General features: G+C 49.3%; 1 protein-coding gene across 2 annotated transcripts in view; it reads right to left on the bottom strand.

Moving 5' to 3' along the window:
• SEZ6L (seizure related 6 homolog like) overlaps positions 1 to 19163 on the bottom strand; it is a gene marked incomplete at both ends in the record, with an annotated part of 130353 nt that overhangs the window by 24790 nt on the left and 86400 nt on the right. For both annotated transcript variants that reach the window (XM_079762606.1, XM_079762607.1), the window contains 8 exons: positions 3377 to 3515; positions 6038 to 6232; positions 7044 to 7210; positions 10129 to 10294; positions 14519 to 14704; positions 16616 to 16808; positions 17384 to 17517; positions 18302 to 19063. In XM_079762606.1, the coding sequence (XP_079618732.1) occupies positions 3377 to 3515; positions 6038 to 6232; positions 7044 to 7210; positions 10129 to 10294; positions 14519 to 14704; positions 16616 to 16808; positions 17384 to 17517; positions 18302 to 19063 (1942 nt within the window). The remainder of the gene's footprint in view (positions 1 to 3376; positions 3516 to 6037; positions 6233 to 7043; positions 7211 to 10128; positions 10295 to 14518; positions 14705 to 16615; positions 16809 to 17383; positions 17518 to 18301; positions 19064 to 19163) is intronic.

Below are 19163 nucleotides of genomic sequence, written 5' to 3'. Positions count from 1 at the left end.
TAAGACCTTTGCTTAGTTGATTAACTTCCACACTCACCATCTCTCTTGTAAAAATTCAGCAGATATTTACTGAGCACTTACTAGGTGCCTGGCTCTGGGGATAAAGTGAGGCAGGTAGCACCCTCCCCTCCCAGCCCCGAGGCCACAGAGCTAGTGAGCAGCAGAGTTGGGATTTGGCAGCTCTTTTGGACTCTGGAAGCGGTGGCAGCTCCCCTGCCACATGGCATTTTCAAGGCTGCGGCCTCTGTGCTCAGCTCTTGCAGCCATGCTCAGTCATCCATTTGGTCCTAACTCTGACTTGCTGGGTGATGCCGGGTAAGTTACCTCCCCTCTCTGCAACCCCCACCCCCCAGGTCTTCCATTCTTTGATGTCTTCACCAATAATTCCTTAGTTGTTTTATTTGCCATTCTAGACTTTATTTTGAGATAGATAGATTGATAGATATTTAACATATCCTTAGGGATTTAAAAAGTTCACGCTCAGTTGTGTATTAGCGTTAAGTGGCAGATCCCTGATGGAGCTGGGAGGTTCATGGAGGGTTAGGGACTAGGTATTTGGGGTGCGGAGGAGGTTTAGCCTGGGGGCTCCTGACTCATTTTAAGATTGTGCACCTCTTCCCACCTCCAAACCAACAATGCAAAGCAGATGATCCTAATTACTGCTTCGATTCTGGGCACCCATTGGGCAAACAGTCACTGTTTGCGCTTGCTTGAATCCTTTGCTCTCCTGGGCCCCTCCCAGAAAGCCCTGCCCCCATTGCAGCTTGACCAACACTCAAGATTCTGCTCGGATGTCACCCTCTTTGTGACATTTCTATAAGCCGCCGAGGTAAATACAGCGTCCTGCTACGGCCCCATCCCCACCCCGCCATCCACAGCTTCTCACCTTGTCTGTTTATGGCCCTACGTCTCTTCCTGAACTTGAGTGATATCCGGGAGCCCCTTGCTTCATCACAGACAGATAGCTGGTCCCCCCAAAGGCTGTTTAAGTCAATGAAAGTGGAGGCTTCGGTGTGTGAAAACCCTGGCTCTGTCCTTTCCTGGCTGTGTGACCTGAGGAAGCCACTTAACCTCTCTGTGCTGTCAGTTCCAAATCCACAACATAGTGATGGTAATATTTGCCTTACAAGGATTGGTAACCATAATCTCCACTTATGAAGCTCACACTATGCACCAGACCCCATGCAGTGTGCTCTGCATACCTTATCTCCAATTTGGGTGATCACCCCTCTGTAATGATCTCTCCTCACATTAGCTTTTAATTATATAATTGTTATCTCTACATAATAATGTGCACATTCATTATTGCTCATGGATATAAACTACCCAGCACATAGTAGGTCCCATATAAATAGTGACTCATTAGAACCATTATCTTAAATGCCCACAGCATCAACAGACCTGCCCAGTAGATGAGGGAGGAAAAAAGTCCCCACCTGCCGGGCACACGTGGCTGTGCCCTCATGACTCAGCAAACACTGCCCAGCGCCTACTGTGGGCCACCTACCCATCTCAGTCTGCAGTGCAAACGCTTTCTTCCGGGCCACTGTGATAAATAACAATGGCAAACACTCAGGCCGGGCTGAGGGGCCCTGAGGACAAAATTATTTTTACTATCAAACTAAATCGGTTTACTAAAACTGTCAGCGGAAACCAAACGAGATAAATTAAACCCAGCAGCTCTCGGGCCTCACGTAACCCTCGCTGGTGAGATGCTATTTTCTCTCCCTCTGGGGGAGGAAAGGGGTGCCAAGTCCAGATGCCACTCTGCCAAGTGTGTGCCCGAGTTTGCCAGAGAAAGCCCTGGGCTGTTGACAGGAGGACTGGGCTCCCCTCTGCAAAGTTTTAATCCTATTAACTTCCTAACACTCTTCCTCTGCTACCCAATTAGGGCGAATCCAGACTCCCCAGTGCGCCCTTCATGGCCCTGCCTGATTCCACTGCTACCTCCTGTATCACTGAGCTCCGGACACACAGGGCTTCCTCCCAGACCCCAGAGACCCAGCCTGCAGGGTTTGAATCCTAGCCCTGTCAAGTTCCCAGCCAGGTGATCATAGTCTTCCATCTCTCTGAGCCTCAGTTTACTCATCTGTAAAATGGAGCTCATCACGGAACCCACTGCATGTGCTTGTTGTGAGGTGCCCAGGATGTGAAGGCCTGGGATGCACTATGTGTTCAGCACATGTTTGATATCATGGACACAGGAGAAGAGCATGGTGCTTTCCTGCTTCTGGATCTTAGCACATGCTATTCCTTTGGGTTGGAACACTGTTCCTGTCCATCTGTGCCCTTCTTCTGTCTGTCTTTCAGGTCTCGGCATAGATGAGGGTTTCTCTAGTTTGGCACGATGGGCATTTTGGGCTGGCTAATTCTTTGTGGTGAGGCTGTCCTGTGCAGTGTAGGATGTTCGGCAGCATCCCTGCACTCTTCTCGCTAGATCCCGGTAGCTCTCCTGCCCATCATCAATTGTGACAACCAGAAATGCCTCTAGATACCGTCAAGTGCCCCCTGGGGAAAAAAATCACCCCTGGCTGAGAACCCCATGACTCCGATGCTACTTTCTCAGGAAAGCTTTTTCTCCTCGTCCCTACCAGGCTGTGCACCTACTGTGTGCAAACATTGGCCATGGGGCATTGGTGGGGGGCGTTTTAATTGGAACATCTAAGAGGTACCATCAATGAGTACAGGAAACAGCCACACAGCCAGGAAGTCCATTCACTATAGTATTTCTTCATTGAGAAAACATTTACTGAGCATCTAGTATGTGTCATGCTCTGTCTTAGACCCTAGAACAGAGTTAAGTCAGACCAGGCTCTGACTGCAAGGACCTTCTGGTGTAGTTGAGAGAGACAGACAGGAAAGAAACTACTGCAACACAGAGAGTCTGTGTTATAGAATCCTCCTCCTCCTGGTAATCCTAGACATTCAGTCCATTGAAAATGCTGTGTTTGCTCTGGCCACAGGGCCTTTGCACATTCTGTTCCTTGTGGGTGCACCACTCCAACTCATCCCTTAGTTCTGAGCTTTAGCATCAAATCCCCAAGGAAGGCCTTCCTGATCTTCCTCTTTATATCACATCTCTGTTACGGAATCTCATAGCACCACACACCTATCCTCACATCAGTGATCAGAGTTACAGTTCATAATTACTGGGTTATTTCCTCATTTAATGCCTGCTTCTTTAGTAGACCGAATTTCCTGAGCATAGGGGCTTTCTCTCTGTGGGTATGGGGTTGTTTCCTTCACCACTGGGACCCCAGTTCTTTGCACAGCCCCTGACAATATTTAATGTTGGTTGAAAGAATAAAGCAGGACCAATTTCTTCCCAAGTCTGAATGAGTTGGGGTGGGGTGGGGGCCCACCAGTAAACACTCACAATTGGATATCTAAGAAGATCCGTTTCTCCTCCCCAACGTGGATCTTCCAGACACAATCTTCACCTTCCGCATACGGCTCTGGCCAGTTCGGGGACAGCACTACCCCAGCCACAGCAGACAGCTCCCCACCACACATGGCTGTAAACGACACAGACAGACACACTTTATTTAGGAGGAAGCCACTATGGCATAGCGGTTAAGAGCGTGGGCTATTGCCTCACTAGTGTGGCTCAGTGGTTGAACATCAACCTATGAACCAGGAGGTCACGGTTTGATTCCCGGTCAGGGCACATGACCAGGGTGTGGGCTTGATCCCCAGAAGGGGGTGTGCAGGAGGAACCGATCAATGCTTCTCTTTCATTATTAATGTTTCTATGTCTCTCTCCCTTCCTCTCTGAAATCAATAAAAATATATATATATATATATATATATATATATATATATATATATATATATTTAAAAAGAGTGTGAAGTCATACAGCCATGGCTCGCCATGTTCGGTGAAGAGGTGTCTTCACCTCAAAAGTCCACACATGTCTGTGGGATGATTAAATTAGGGCTGGCCACCTGCCTCCTCTAACTGGGGTTTGGTGAAGACAAGTCTATAGTTCTTTCAGGACCAAGGACAGAGCTCGCAGGGCTGAAGGCAGCCTCAACAGCGGGGTTCTTGCTTGTCTCAGAGTCAGTGGTAGCTAAGACATGGTGCATTCAGGTCAGGAGGACCTGGATTTGAGCCTTGCTTCTGACATCCACACACTCTGTGACAAGGCAGGTCACTTCTCGGAGCCTCAATTTCCTTTCTCTGTGAAGCTGGGGTAACACCACTGCTGACGTCACTGGGTTATTCTGGAGCGTAACTGAACTCATGGGTGTCAAACACAGCACAGTGCCTGGCACAAGGTAAGTGCTCAGTAATACATCATCAACCAGCTGTGAAAGACCCCGACTCTGAACTGGAGGCAGAGATCCGTTGACCATACCTGGCGCCTGGCCCTTTAAATTCTACTCTGTGTTTACCGCGTTGGAAAGTTCTCAATGTGGCAGAGGCCAAAGCACCAATAAATTCCGCTCTGTTAAACCAGCACATTTAATACAGAGATCAATCCCTCACCACGCGGGGCTGTTATGCCACGCCAACCACCATCCAGGTGGCGGCTGCCAGGAGCGAGGGTTCTCTTCATTACTCCCAGGCTCCGCAGGGATCCAGGCTCGGGTGGCTCAGCCGCCCTGAATCTGGGAAAGGGGGAGGGCAGAGCACTGGGGGCCTGGGTGGAGGAGGTCCTACAAGCCAGCGCTGTCCAGAGGGGCTCAGAGCACAGGTCTCTGGGAACAGGGAGACCTGAGGTCCATCCCCGCCCTGCCAGTTACCCTCCTCGTGTCCTCAGGCATGTCACTGGGCAGCTTCAGCTTTCTCCTCTATAATCGGGGCCCCAGGAAGGGGTGCAGCGAGGATTAAATCAGGTAATCGCATACAGCCCTTGGCAGAGTGCCTGGAACACAGTTTTTGCACTCCTATTAACAACTGTCATTATCACCATTACTAATAATTGGGCTCAGGACGGCTGGGTTGGGGGGCGGTTGTGCACTGCACAGGAATACCTGACAGAGGGGGCGCTTAGGAGCTGAAATCTATGTGGAGGTCTTGTCACTCAGCTGCACACTGTGGGGTCTGTGCTCGGACAAAGAGGCACCTCTTAAAATGGATCGATTTTCATGATAAATATTGTATATCCAGTATCATTACAGTTATGTATAATAAGTAATGTGCTAATTAGACCAGATGTCCTTCCAGACGTCCTTCCGGACGACCTTCGGGACGAAGCTGGGGCTGCGAGGAAGCCCGGGTCCCGGGTGCCAGAGGGAAGCCAGTGCCGGCAGCAGGGGGAAGGAAGGAAGGCCTACTCTTGCACGAATTTTGTGCATCGGGCCTCTAGTGTTTTTATAAAACAAGTCACCTCTGCATAGCAGGTAGGCTGGCAGGAAGGACACAGCATTGGGAGCGATTTTACGTAATGGGTAATGGGACTGGGCATGGCCTTTTGTCCTCCCATATTTTCCCGATTTCCTTTACTGCTAATCAGCTTCATTGATGATGTTGGTCTTGAAACATTTACATTGCACTGTGCGACTTTGAACGTCTCTTCTAGGTCTAAGTTTCAAGGATTACAGGAACCCAAAGCCATTCACTGAGAAATGGTTTAATGGCGATGGTGCTTGTGCAATAACTTTGAATTTTGTTTATTAAAAAAAGGAAGTGTATCGATTTTGCCTTGGCCAGGTAGCTCAGTTCGTTAGAGCATTGTCCTGATACGCCAAGGTTTCAAGTTCTATCCCGTCAGGGCACATACAAGAATCAACCAAAAAATGCATTTATTGGCAAACTCAACAACAAATCAACGTCTCTCTCTCTCCTTTCCTTACTCTAACAGCAATCAATCAATAATTTTTTTTAAATTGTTGATTTTGTAATTTTTTCAAGCACAAGCAGCAAACCTGACCCAAAGGACAGGAGTCCTGGAAAGGGTTCTACTCCTAAAATTGGTAAGTAAAGTGGTGACAGGCCTTTAACCATTCACTTGGTTTTTTCATCGGGGGTGGGGGGGTCGGGCTGGGGGTGGAGGTCCCCGGGAGCCCCAGGAGGAAGGTGGTGGCCACTCACCTCTACACAGGGGCTCCGTGTCATTCCAGTATGGGTCCCGCACGTTGACGCACTCAATGATGGCCGGGCCCTGCTCCAGGGAGTGGCCGGGGTCGCAGGTGAACTCCACTATGGTGCCGATGTTGTAGGTCAGGTCGGATGTGGTGAAGTTCCCATTCTGAATGTAGGGCTCGTAGCAGTGGCCTTTCTCAAAGGCTGGGGAGGGGGTGCAAAGGGGGCAGCAGCTCAGATGAGTCCGGGACGGCTCCCAGGCTGCCTCTCAGAAGATGGTCCCTTCCTGATGTTCGGGGACGCACCAAAGAAAACGGGCACCTGTGATCTGGGTCCAGTGGCCATTCATTTGGCTTCTCGGGGTGTCATTGTTTTTCATATTTAAAAGAGAACTAAGACTCTCTGCCCTCCCAACCCTGCAGCGTTTTTGTGTTTCAATTCCTTTTACTGTCCATGTGGATTCTTCCCATGTCCCATAACGAAGAGCCCTGATTTCTGCCACTTGAAACCGTAAGTCTGTCTAAGAGAAAGACCAACTTTTCTTAGGGAAGATGGGACAGAAAGTTCCCCAAGGGCATCCTTTCTTAAAGGGCCAGGGCTGAGCAGGAGAGGCCCTGGCTAACGATTCTTGGCGGAAGGGGTGGCTGGACCCTGAGAGGTCTCACTGAGTAGAGCGAGCTTAGGGATCCGGACTCAAGCTGGACAGAGCCTAATCTCCATCTTCTTCTAACTCAAGTTCCCTACCCTCAGTGTATTCACCTAAAAGATAACAACATCTCTCATATTACAGTGTGGCAAACATCACATGCACATGGACATAAGACACTGGGCACACAGGAAGTGCTCAGTAAGTGGTAGGTGTTGTTAATAAAGCTAAGTCGGCTTTTGGAAACCCAGGGGTCAGTCTTTGGACAGCCAGGTTTCTACCTCCCAGGACCCAGCCCCAGCCCCACCATGCTTCCCCTGATTCCGCACCACCTCCCCAGGAGAGGGGGAGGCCCCCGTGGTCCCTCACCCTCGAACCGGATGTTGAAGGATGAGGCTGCCCGCGCCTGGTCAGACGTGAACTCGATTCGGATGCTGTTGCCCTCGCTCAGCAGGCCCTCGAAGGGGACGCTCTCGGTTTGGAGGGAGTCATAGAGAAGCGCGGACTTGTTGGTCAGCCCGCTGTAGACCATCATCCTGCCAGTGGGAAAGGAGAGGAGGGCCACTGACAGGTCTTCTCGGGGCGCCGACACAGCAGCCAGAGGGGTGTGCATGGAGCCCCTCTCATCCCCAGATTTAAATCCCAACTTGGCCCCTTACTTGCCCAGGGAAGCTGCCTTACGTTTCGTGTTGAGTAGAAAGCTTGTCCTAGACTCATGGATTGATTCTGAGGTTATAGGGAAAGCCATATGTATGATGGAATAAACCAAGCTAATTAACTGATATTGATTAATTTATACCCAAGAGTGAGGAGGGACGCCTTCACAGTCTTCTGATCCCTGCTGACTTGGTTGTATCCTGGGGGCCATGCCCAGGAATCCTCTTTCAAAGAACTAAAGAACAAGGAGGTCACTCTGGAGGAAAACCTCAAGGTCTCAGAATCTCGGTAGCCTCTTAATCTTCCCCAAATAGCAATTTTCTAGTTATGTTTTTTTTTTGTTCGTTTTTGTTGCTGTTGTTTTTTGTCTTTAGTTACGTTCTTTTGAATGTCTGAAATAGCGATACATTTGATCTCAAAACTATATATAGTCTGTAGTCAAATGGGTTTGGAAAATGCTGGGTTAAATAAAAATTAAACATTTTCGCCCTAACTGGTTTGGCTCAGTGGATAGAGCGTCAGCCTGCAGACTGAAGGGTCCCAGGTTTGATTCTGGTCAAGGGCATGTACCTTGGTTGCGGGCACATCCCCAGTAGGGGGTGTGCAGAAGGCAGCTGATTGATGTTTCTCTCTCATCAATGTTTCTAACTCTCTCTCCCTCTCCCTTCCTCTCTGTAAATAAATCAATAAAATCTATTTTTTAAAAAATTAAACATTTTCTTCCTGTAGGACTTGTCAGTGCCTTTGCTGGCTAATGTACAATAGTACCTTCCAAGACAAGGATAGGGTATATGGTGTCTCCCAAACATGTCTGACCAGAGAACCCACCTTTCATGCTGCATATCATGGAAATGGAGTTTAGAAAGACTTCATTTTTAAAAACTATGAGTCCTAGAAAGACTTCATTTTTTGGGGGGTTATCTTAAAACCTTTCTTCATGCACATCCTCTACTCAAAAACCTTCCATGGTTCTCTTGAAGCAGTCGGGCATTCAAAGCCCTTCAACATATGACCCCAATTTACATTCTCCGCTTTTCCCAAGGTTTTGATCAGGTCCCATTTCCTGTCTAGCTCTAAGCTCTTGCAACTTAAATACTGTGTTATAATAGCTTTCCCCCCCCTCAAGCAAGTATTTAATTGTTCTTTTCTTCTTAGCACAACAAGTATTGCGTTGTGTGTGCGTGCTGACTTTTAAACCCACTGGACCACTACAAACTTCCCTCCCTGGGGACACACTGAGAACCGGTTTTCCCTGGTGGTTATCAGCTCCCACCTCTGTAGACCTTCGCAGGGCCCCACAGAAGTCACCAGTGACACTAAGTGCCAGCGTGGCAGCTCACTGACCGTGATGTCAATAACTTTCAGAAAACACTTATCTGACTGACTTTTTTCTTCCTGCGCGCATTCTGATGGTCTAGTAAGATGCAAAAAAATATGCACCACTCAGAAGAGGCAGACCCAGGGTCTAAGTTTTAGAACGTGTCCTTTACCCAGAGTACCAGGTTTGGTTTCTCAATCAGTCTCCAGAAGGGAAAGATTGGGAATCTGTTCTCTAAAGAGTCCCCCAGACTTTTAAGGAGTCATTCAGATGCTACCAAGATACCCCATTCCTGCACCTTACAGTTAAAACTGGTACTTAATGGTATGGAGTTGTTCAGGATAAAGCTGGACTACTTGGCGGGAAGTGGACTCAAGATCGGGTAAGTCACTCAGTTGTCTGGTGTTTTCTATAAGAATCCCTTCCCACCCAATGAGGTTAATGGTCTTGGTTTGAAACGTCAAAGAAGCCCAGACACTACAATTCTAAGGTCAAAGCCTGATCCATCCACCAGTAAATGCCGTCAGCACCCTTCCCATATCCCTTCAGCACTCAGGGCTCACCGATTTTATGCTGGCTTTTTACCCAAAGTCTCTGAGAGTCAGCCAGTGCAGCTAGCTCCAAGGGTGGAAGGCAATGCTGGGGAGTGTGTGTGTGTGCTGGGAGCATCCTTCATCCAGTGATGGATGGGGTTGGTGGATAAGTAGCCCAGCTCCCTGCCCCTCCAGAATGACCGTTCTGACAGATGCTCAACAGTTTCCCAGGATCCCCAGTGGACAGAGCCCCATGTGCCCACACAGCCACCTGCTTATGAGGGCATCCTGTGTCGACTCCCTTTCCTCCCTCGCTCACCTTCTCATGCCTCTACCAGTATTTTCTAGGATCAGCTCCCAAGTAAACGACTTCTCCTCACATCCTTGTCACATCTCTGTTTCCAAGGGAACCAAACCCAAGACAGCAAGCCTAAGCAGTTAAGGTCCTAGTTTTCAAGAACATTCAAGAATATTCTAGGATAAGGTCACAGAATGCTACAGTTTTAAGATTCTGGATTCTATGTATATTGCTTAGAGTTTACAGACATGATCTCTGGTGACTTCTCCCTAGTTCTTTCACATGTGTAAGTCGAGTTTTTCCATGTCAGCTTCTTACTCTACCAGGAACCTATGACCTCTAATTTCCCTGTTCTCCATGAAGCCTAGTATGTGATTAGGTACAGAGCAGGAGCTGAATGAACACTCTCTCCTTGTTCAACTGCAAAAAGGGATTTTCAGGAGAAAGAACGAGGAGGCAGGATAACCTGGGGGGTGAGGGAGGGGGTCCTAGATTTCCTTTTGCGTCTTTCCTTGTCCTGCTGTGCTTTCCTTGTGCTACGCAGGGCGAGTCCCATCCCTCGGCAGGCCCTAGCTTCCTCACCTGGGAAAGGAAGAGATCAAAGCTGCTGATCTCGTAAGCTACGTGCGGGGACCCTCGGAGGCTTACCTGTCCTTCTCATGCAGCAACAGCCTCTCAAAGTGAAGGTGTAGCTTCTGGCCCTCGGGAGCTTCGATCGTCCACACACAGAACTGACTCCCGTTGGCATTGCCAGGGTAACTTGGAGAGAGGACATGGCCGATGGTGGCGTTGTGCACAGTCCCTCCACATGGGGCTGGGGGAAGAAAGCGAGAGAGAGAAGAGGGAGGAGAGAGAGGGAGAGAAAGTCAGTGTTCCATCCTCCCCCGACCTCCAGCCCTACCCTTTCTTGGGAGAAACAGAAATAGGGTGGGAAGAGAGACCATGGAGAAGTCCTGGCCTGCTGGGTGGGGTTTATCCTGTTTGATAGGAGATGTCATTCCATGATTTGAACCATCATCATGTGTGTCTCATGGTAGGGAAGGACTGTGATTTAAGGATGCTTCTATGGTGCTGGTTGTGCCCTTGTTCTTCATTACAAAAGGGCCATCAAGAAAGACATAAATAGTCAGTTTACAACAGATAAAACATGCTTTTAGTACTCAGTAAGCCCTAAAACATTCAGCCCCACCAATAACAAAAGAAATGTCATTCTAAACGATATTCTATTTTCATCCACCAAATTGGTCAAGGTAAAAAGTAGCAATAAGCCGGAGATGAGGAAGGTGAGGGGAAATGGTTACCCTCATTCAGGACTGGTCAGGATGCAAATTGCATGACCTTTCAGGAGAGCAATTTGGTGAAAAATCTAGAAAGTATTTCCAAACGCTTTGACCTAGTAATTGAGGTTTTGGGAATCGATTCTAAGAAAAGATTAAGAGGTTTTCACAGAAATGTATGAATGAGGATGTCCACGGCTAGATTTCTTTCCTAAGAGCCAAAACATGAGAACCAACATGAATGTCTACTCACAGGTACTCAGTAAATAAATACATCCCATTTGTACAGTTTTAAAAACTGTGCCCTCAAAGAATAGTTGAGAATATAGGAAAATGCTCACTATGTTTTAAGTAAAAAAAAAAAGCTAGAAAATGGTCTGCCATAACTATTTCAATGAGCTATACGCAAGGGTCGATTGAGACCGTGAATATAAAAGTGACTTGCTCCTATATTCTATACTTTTGTATTTCTTGAAAAAACAAACAAACTTGTTTAGCCCTGGCCGGTGTGACTCAGTTTGGTTGGGCATTGTCCCATGCACCGAAAGATCACACGTTCGATTCCCAGTCAGTGCACATGCCCAGGTTGTGGGGTTCAATCCCTGGTTGGGGTACATGTGGGAGTTGACCGATCGATCTTTCTCTTTCACATCAATGTTTCTCTCTCCCTCACTCTCTCTAAAATAAATAAAAAAGCATGTCCTTGGGTGAGGATTAAAATATACACTTTTTTTTTTAGCAGAACCATATAATACTTTTGTAATAAAAAGCTAATAAATATTTAAAAATGACTTACAAACTGAGAAGAGTTGTACAAGTGTAAAGAGGTAGGCCTATTCTTAGTCTTGAGAGACTTGGTTCTCATTAAACGGTTTTTGGGTGACTAATAAGAACTTGCAATAGGAGACTCGGCGGTGACTTCAAGCAATGACATTGCCCAGAAGCCCTGCTCTCCTTTTAGAACCATGGACAGCGCACCACATCCCTGTCTCTCTCAGCTGCCTTCCTGCCCTAAATTGGAGGTTCAAGCCTGGCCTGTGTCGGGTACCTGCTGTGGATCTGGGACAGGTTACGGAAGCTCTCTGAACCTTGAGTTCACTGTAAAATGGTGATAATAATTCCTCCCTCCTTAAGTAGCTGTGGTGAGGAACGAATGAAATGAATGATGTAGTCCCTGGCACAGAGGTGCTCAAAACACAGCCAGCATCATCGTCCCATGGCTCAGGCTAAGGAGATGGAGGACACTGTCCATGCTGGGGGTGCAGGCCATCTGTCCTCTCCAGGGTGCCCCTCATTTGCTGCCTCTCTGTTCCCCTTTCTTGCCTTATTAAGCCAACTGATAGCTCTGTTTGGTTTCAATTTGCCAGCCCTGGCTCTCCATCCATCTTTCTTAGCACAAATTGAGGCTTAATTCCTCCTTGATTTCACACATAGATAAAAATTAACGCGAGGGAGGCCAGAGACCAACTGCCCTATGGTTTTTTTTCCCCTTTGTTAAAAAGAAAAGAAGAAAAATTCTGAAGGGCCTTGGGGGAACAAGACCGCAACAATTAAATCTCAGGATTTATTATCAGCGCTCATTTGCTTTTTGGATTCTGCTGATCATAAATGCCTGAAGAGCAGGATTTATGTTTATTGCTCCAAGTAGTCTCTGTACATGGCTCAGGGCCTGGCACATAGTAGGCACTCAGTTAATATAGCAGCCTATACTCCCCTGGTCACCTTCAGGACTTTGGAACCTAATAGGGTTTTGCTGTCTTGATAGCTGAGGTTTTGTCCACTGGTGCAGGGACAGTGTGGTATAGCCCAGTGCTTCTCAGTCTACAATATGCACATAAGTGACACAGGGGCATGGTAAGGTGTAGATGTTGATGCAGTTGATCCTGTGTGAAACCCAGGATTGTGCATTTTGAGTCATCTTGCTGGTCTGCAGACCGCATTTTGTGTGGTGAAGGTGTAGAAAGGGAAAGAGCTCAGCAGAGAAGGGTTCTGGATTCATTTCAATGGCTGTGTGGTGGCTTTGGCCAAGTGCCTTCACCTCCATGAGCCTCAGTTTCCTTATCTGTATAATGGGGATAATGGTTCTATCACGTAGGATTGCTGTGAGGATTTATTGCAGCCCTGGCATGGTGCTCAGTACATACTGACTGGGCTCAAAATATGGCAGCAGCATGAACACAAGTGCAAGGAACAAAAGAATAAATAGATACATTAGGCTTCGTCAGATTAAAAATGGTTTTGGTTTGGTTTGGTTTTTTTTGCATCAAAGGACATTATCAAGACATGAAAAGACATTTGCAAATCATATATCTAATAAAGGTCTAGTAGCCAGAATATATAAAGAGCTCTTTCAACTCAACAACAAGACAAACAACCAAATAAAAAATGGGCAAAAGACTTGAATAGACATTTCTCCTAGAAGATGTACAAATGGCCAGCAAGCACATGTAAAGATGCTCAATATTATTAGCCATCAGGGAAATGCAAATCAAAACCACAATGAGATATCCCTGCACACCCACTAGGATGGTTGATAATAAAAAGAAAACACGGGAAATAGCCAGTGTTAGCGAGAATGTGGAGAAATTGGTACTCTCGAACATGGCTGGCTGGTGGGAATGTAACATGGTGCAGCCACTGTGGAAAATAGTTTGATGGTTCCTTCAAAAGTTATACATAGAATTACCATAGGACCCAGCAATCCCACTACTGGGTATATACCCGAGAGAAATGAGAACATATGTACCCCCAAAAACTTGTGCACAAATGTTCATAGCAGCACTATTCATAGTAGCCCAAAGTGGAAATAACTGTCTACCAATGAATGAACAGATATAACGTGGTCTATCTGTACAATGGATTATGATCCAGCCATAAAAAGGCATAAAGTTCTGACACACGCCACAACATGGATGAACCTTGGAAACAATATGCTAAGTGAAAGATGCAAGTCACAAAAGAACACATATTATATGATTCCATTTATATGAAACTAGTAGCCCTGAGCACGAATCTGTGTGCCAGTAGCTCTCTGCAGGGCCTGGCCGCTCCGTGCCCGCTGCCCAGAGGCTCTCTGTGGCCTAGAGGCCCATCCGTGGCTGGGAGCGGAACACTTGCCCCGTCACTGGGAAGATGACGCAAGCATTCCGCACCCCAGCCTGGCCAGAGGCCCATTCGCGGCTGGGTGTGGAATGCTTGCCTCGTTGCCGTGGTGACGAAGCAAGCATTCCGCCAGGCCACTCATGCTGCCCGCTCTCAGTGGCCACTCCCTGGGACTGGGGGACTCCGGCGGGGCTGAGAGGACTGGGTGCCACCATCTTGTGGCTATGGGCGCCGCCATCTTTGTGATGGAGTGACAGTTAATTTGCATATTACCCTTTTATTAGATAGGATGTCCAGAATAGGCAAATTCATAGAAACACAAAGCATATTGGTGGTGGCCAGGATTGAGGGGGAGGGAAGAAAGGGGGTGACTGCTAACAGGGACAGAGTTTCTTTTTGGGGGTGATAAAGATGTTCTGGAGCTACACAGTGGTGATGTGGCACAATACTGTGAATGTATGAAATGTCAGTAATGGTCAAGTTCATGTGATGTGTAGTTTATCACCTAATAAAACTGTGAGTGGCAGCAGTCATCTGCATTTGGAGCGGTCTCTCCCCCTGGGGTGAGAGCCTTTTCCTGGCGTCTTAATGCCCTGGGCGTTGGTCTCGCCCCCCTTAAGTGAGCCACCCATGTTGGTCCAGCTGAGGCTGGCAGGTACCTGAGCAGATGGGCTCATGGCTGCTCCAGTGGGGCTTGGAGGCGTTGATGCACGTCAGCGTCTTGGCGCCCTGCAGCTCGTAGCCCAGGTGGCAGTGGAAGTGGGCCACCCCGCCCGAGTGCAGGTCCATCACGGTGACGTCCCCGTAGTCCGGCCGGCGGGGGAAGCTGCAGCTCAGCATGAAGGCTGGAAAGAAATGCAGAGGCAGACAGTCACCCCTCGGAGGGCAGAGATAAAGGACGGGACCCACACTCTGGGAGCCAGTGTGTGCTGGGGAGGGAAGAAGGGGTCCCTGCTGGCTCTGGAGAGCTGCAGGGGGGCATTTTTGTGTCTCTTGTTGGCCATATGGCGCCAAGACAAACCAGGTGAGCACCCTTTCTAGGTTCAATGATCCCCTAACCCTGACTAACCAGAGATAGCAAGTTTGGGGTGAAAAATGAGTCCCCAAACCTCGTTTGAGCCCCTCTCCACATGGACCTAGAATGGCCTTCTCCTTGCGCATAGAAGGGGCAGTATTGCCCAAGTAGGGGTAGTCCCTCCTGCACGAACATCTCAGGCACGTGTTAAAAATACAGGCTCTTGGACCAGAAAGAATGAGACTAGCCAGCTGTTCAGGAAATGCCAGAGGATGTGACAACTTGAAAACAACTGTCCTGGGAGGTAAGGGCTTGGGCTTGGGAAGGAGACCAAGTTGAGTTCACAGTCTTACTCCATCCCTTAGAAGATGTGTGACCTTGAGGAAGTGAGACAGGGCCTGGGCTTCACTCTTCTCGTCTTCCCAGACGGGTGGACAATGGTGCTCCCCTCCCCAGGGGTTACATGGGAAACGCAGGGGAAGAGCCTCCCTAGCCCGACGTCGGGGCACGGGCAGCACTCCCTACACGCGGGGTGGTAGGAGGGTGCACGCGTGGCTCTGTTGAGCTTCTCCATCTCAGCTCTGCTCCAGACTAGGCAGAGCATCTCTTCCCCTGGGCTGAGAGCCTTCTCCTGGGGTCTGACCTCTCCTACAGCACAGGGTACCTGTGTTCCCCGTACTCATTAGGGGGATCCACTCAAGTTCATGGCCCAACAAGCTATTTTTTCCCATTGTTTAATGAGCAAAGACCATGATATTGAAAAGCTGTGATCAAACAGACACTCCCACGTATAGTCATCCACCTGTTTCAGAAAAGTTAAAAATGAATTTTTTTTCCAGATGTTTGGTCAATTTGATGTGAACATGGGTGGTTCCCAATATCTAGATGGGTGGCTCAGGACTCCGCTTTCCCTTCAGATATTCGGCAAGTAAGCAGGGGGAGTTCCTGGTGAAGGGAAATAACCTGAGGTCATGGGAACCAGCCAGGAAGTGGGACAATGGGATGACAAGGGAGAGAGAAGGGAGAGAGATGGGAAGGTGGGAATGAAGAGATGGAGAAGAGGAAAGAAAAAGTAAAGGAAGCAAGAAAAGACGGGAGTAAAGAGAAGGAAGGTGAAAGGAAGGATGAGGAGAGAGAAATGGACAGAAAGCAAAAGAAAGACTTAGAAAAAGACAAAATGGAAAGAAAGACACATTGCAGAAGCAAAGAGACGGGCCCTTCACGGGAAGTCCACGGACTCTCGTGTATCAAGTGCAGGATCCATGAACTTGCATGGGAAACTGGCTTTCTGATTTTCACGAACCTTTAACTGAACTGCGGTATTTCCTTCCATCAGGAGGGAAGGCAATATAGTCATGGAATCAGTGACTTGGTCACCAAGAGAAATCTCAGATATTTTCACATCATAATGGATAGCTTGACATATTTCTTACGCTCCTCACTCAGTACTTGGAAATTCCAGCAATTATCAGAACTGCCAGGAGGTTTTTATTACTTAATGTGTTAAAGAAGTACATAGATTATGACATCAGAGATTAAAATAATATTTTGACAACTGTAATTCAATATGACTGGTTTCCTTTTTCATTGATATCGTCTTTTAATGCTCTTAAAAATATTATTTTGAAAAGGGGTCCATAGGTTTTCACCAAACTGTAAATGTGGGTGGTCCCCCTAGGGGAGAAAAAGTTTGAGAATCTTTGGCTCCAGGGGGAAACTGAGGCAGACGGCGACATCCTACCCTGGTAGTGCAGCTGGAAGGCGCCCAGGCCATCGTCCTGGAAGGTGCGGAAGTAGACGGAGATGGTGTTGGTGGGGCTTCGGATCACCTGCCCCTCCACGAGGAGTGTCTGGTTGGCCAGGACGGTCAGGGTGGGGCCGTCCACCCCGCGGATGGAGAGCAGCTCCCCCTCAGACAGGTTGACACTCTTCACCTGGGGACAGTCAGGGGTAGACACAGAGAAACTGAGTCATGTTTGAGCCAGGGCCCCCGGAGGCTGCAAGGCTGCCAACGCAGCACCCCGCAACCAGCCCCTAGTCAATGGGACAGAGGGAAGCCAAGCTGAAGGGCAGTCCCTTGCCCAAAGTGATGCAGCTTTAACTAGTAGAGCTGAGACCCCAAACCCAGATGCTGGAGCACTATGGCACCTTGATTTTCCATCAGAGTTTGCAGGCAAAGGTTTATGAATCAAATGAACTAGGTGGGGCTTCTGAGAGAGAGAGAGAGAGAGAGAGAGAGAGAGAGAGAGAGAGAGAGAGAGAGAGAAGCAGGATATCAGAAGACTTCTTCTGGGTATAATGCCTCCAATTTGTCAACAGGTTCCCTTCCCTTCATGTGTGCTAAGCTCTCCCAGCTGTGCACCGAGTTAGGAACTCCTATTCATCCTCCAAAGCCTGGCTCAAATTGCCCTGGCTTGACAGCCAGGATGGTAACAGTAAGCCTAACAGACGATCCCTCCGAGACTTCCTGTGGGAAGAGGCAGCCACTCAGGGGGCCTCTCTGGGTTACCTGGAGCTCCACCCCGTAGCCGGTGTAGACTGTCACGTTGTACGTGCACTCAAGGAAGTTGTTGAGGGGCAGCGGCGGGTAGTCGCTGGAGTCGATGTACCCTTCAGGGTCTGAGAGGCTCACACTGCAGAGAGCTGGAGGAAAGCACTGGAATCAGGACGCGGACCAGAGCTCAGAGGGGACGTCTCAGAAGGGCTTCGGGTGGAATAGGGCCTCAGGGGAAGCCTGGGTTCTCCTGTCTCCACCGCTCCCACTCCTGTCAGTTCTCGTTCAGCTCCAGAATCAACATGATAATCACTTACTACAACGCGACTAGGCACCATTCTGACCAGTGGAGAGGGGTGACCCCATTCACCCGTGTAGCGTCTAATATTTTGTCCCCATTTTAAAGGTAAGTAAACCAAAGACCAGAGAGGGACAGCATCTGGGACAAGCTCACACAGCAATCAGCGTTCAAACCCAGAGATCATACTCTTGAACGAGTGACCACATTGCATCTGTCCAAAGCCACGTATGATGGACAGTTGGTATCTTTGTTTGAAGATGGAAAAGAAGATAGAAAAAGAAAGACTGGGACATGGAAGTGCATTTTATCAAGTCTAGAGAAGTACATGTAATGGTAAAAGCAAAGGCACGTTGGAAAGGCGACGGCCTTCTGGGCAGGCTGTTCCAAGATAGAAAGGTTTGGAATCCCGCTCTTCAGCTGTGTGGCCTTGGGCAGGTTGCTTGATGTCTCAGGGTCTCAGTTGTCCCATCTTTAAAATGGGGATATTGAGTCTGAGCCACAGGATCAAGCTCATAGCTAGTGTTGGATAGATGGCAATGGATGGTGGGGCCTGGACCTCCCTGCCCACCCACGCCCTGCCCACTGTGGGTGCCTCAGTGATGCTGCAGGAGGTGGAGCTGGGGGCCGCATACCTGGGGCCTGCTCCGTGGTGATGACGGTGGTGGTGATAATGGTGGACGTCGTGGTCTCCTGGCTCTCCTCTGAGGCTGACCCGGTCAGCTCATTCTCACCTTTGTCCATCAAGGTCATGGGACTGGCGTCCTCAAGAGGAGCCTCCTGGGCCTCGTCGGGCACCACGGGCTCCCCAGGGTCCGGCCTCTGGGGGAGCGTGTGGGCCACGTAGGGCTGCGAGGTGAAGGGAGAGATCTGCAGGGGCGCAGGTGTCGTGGGCACCGCACCCCGCCTGCGGTCCAGCCAGAGGGGCTCCTCTGACGACGGCAGCCGAAATGTCTCCTCACCCTCGGAGGCCACAGGGTCGGGGTCCCCAGGTGGGCCAGGCTTCTCCGTGGCGGAGGAGGGGAGACCCAGGCCCGGGGATGCCGGCTGGGACCCCGCCCTCGGGAGGCCTGCGGCGGAGGTGGCCTTGGGTCGCAGCTGCTTCCTGGAAGAGTTGGCCTGCTTGAGCGAAGACAGCTTCTTCCTGGGGAGGGAGGCGAGCTTGGTGGCGGGCTCCTCCGGAAGCAGCGTGGACAGGGCCACGGGGCCTGGACGCACGGAGGGGGTGGTCCCGTCCAGCTCCGGATCCTGACGCTCTTCCCCGGACTGCGCTGGGCTGGGAGGGGCGGGTGTCACCTTCTCTTCCAGGCTGTCTCTGCTCAGACTGCCAACCCCTAGTGCTCCGGAGGGTAGGAGGTAAGTACTCGAAGGGCCGGCGTCTCCCTCCAGGGGCACATCTTGGGAAGAGGAGAAAAGACACCAGTTAGCTTGGGGCTGGGGGGTTAGCTCCTCCACCTTCTCTCAGCCTCAGGTGGCCCTTCTACGGTGGCTCCCAAA

Source organism: Cnephaeus nilssonii (genome assembly GCF_951640355.1).
Source record: "Cnephaeus nilssonii genome assembly, chromosome: 22".
NCBI lineage: Eukaryota > Metazoa > Chordata > Mammalia > Chiroptera > Vespertilionidae > Cnephaeus > Cnephaeus nilssonii.
Note: the sequence above shows the minus strand (reverse complement) of the source record. Positions and strands in the feature narration are given on the sequence as shown.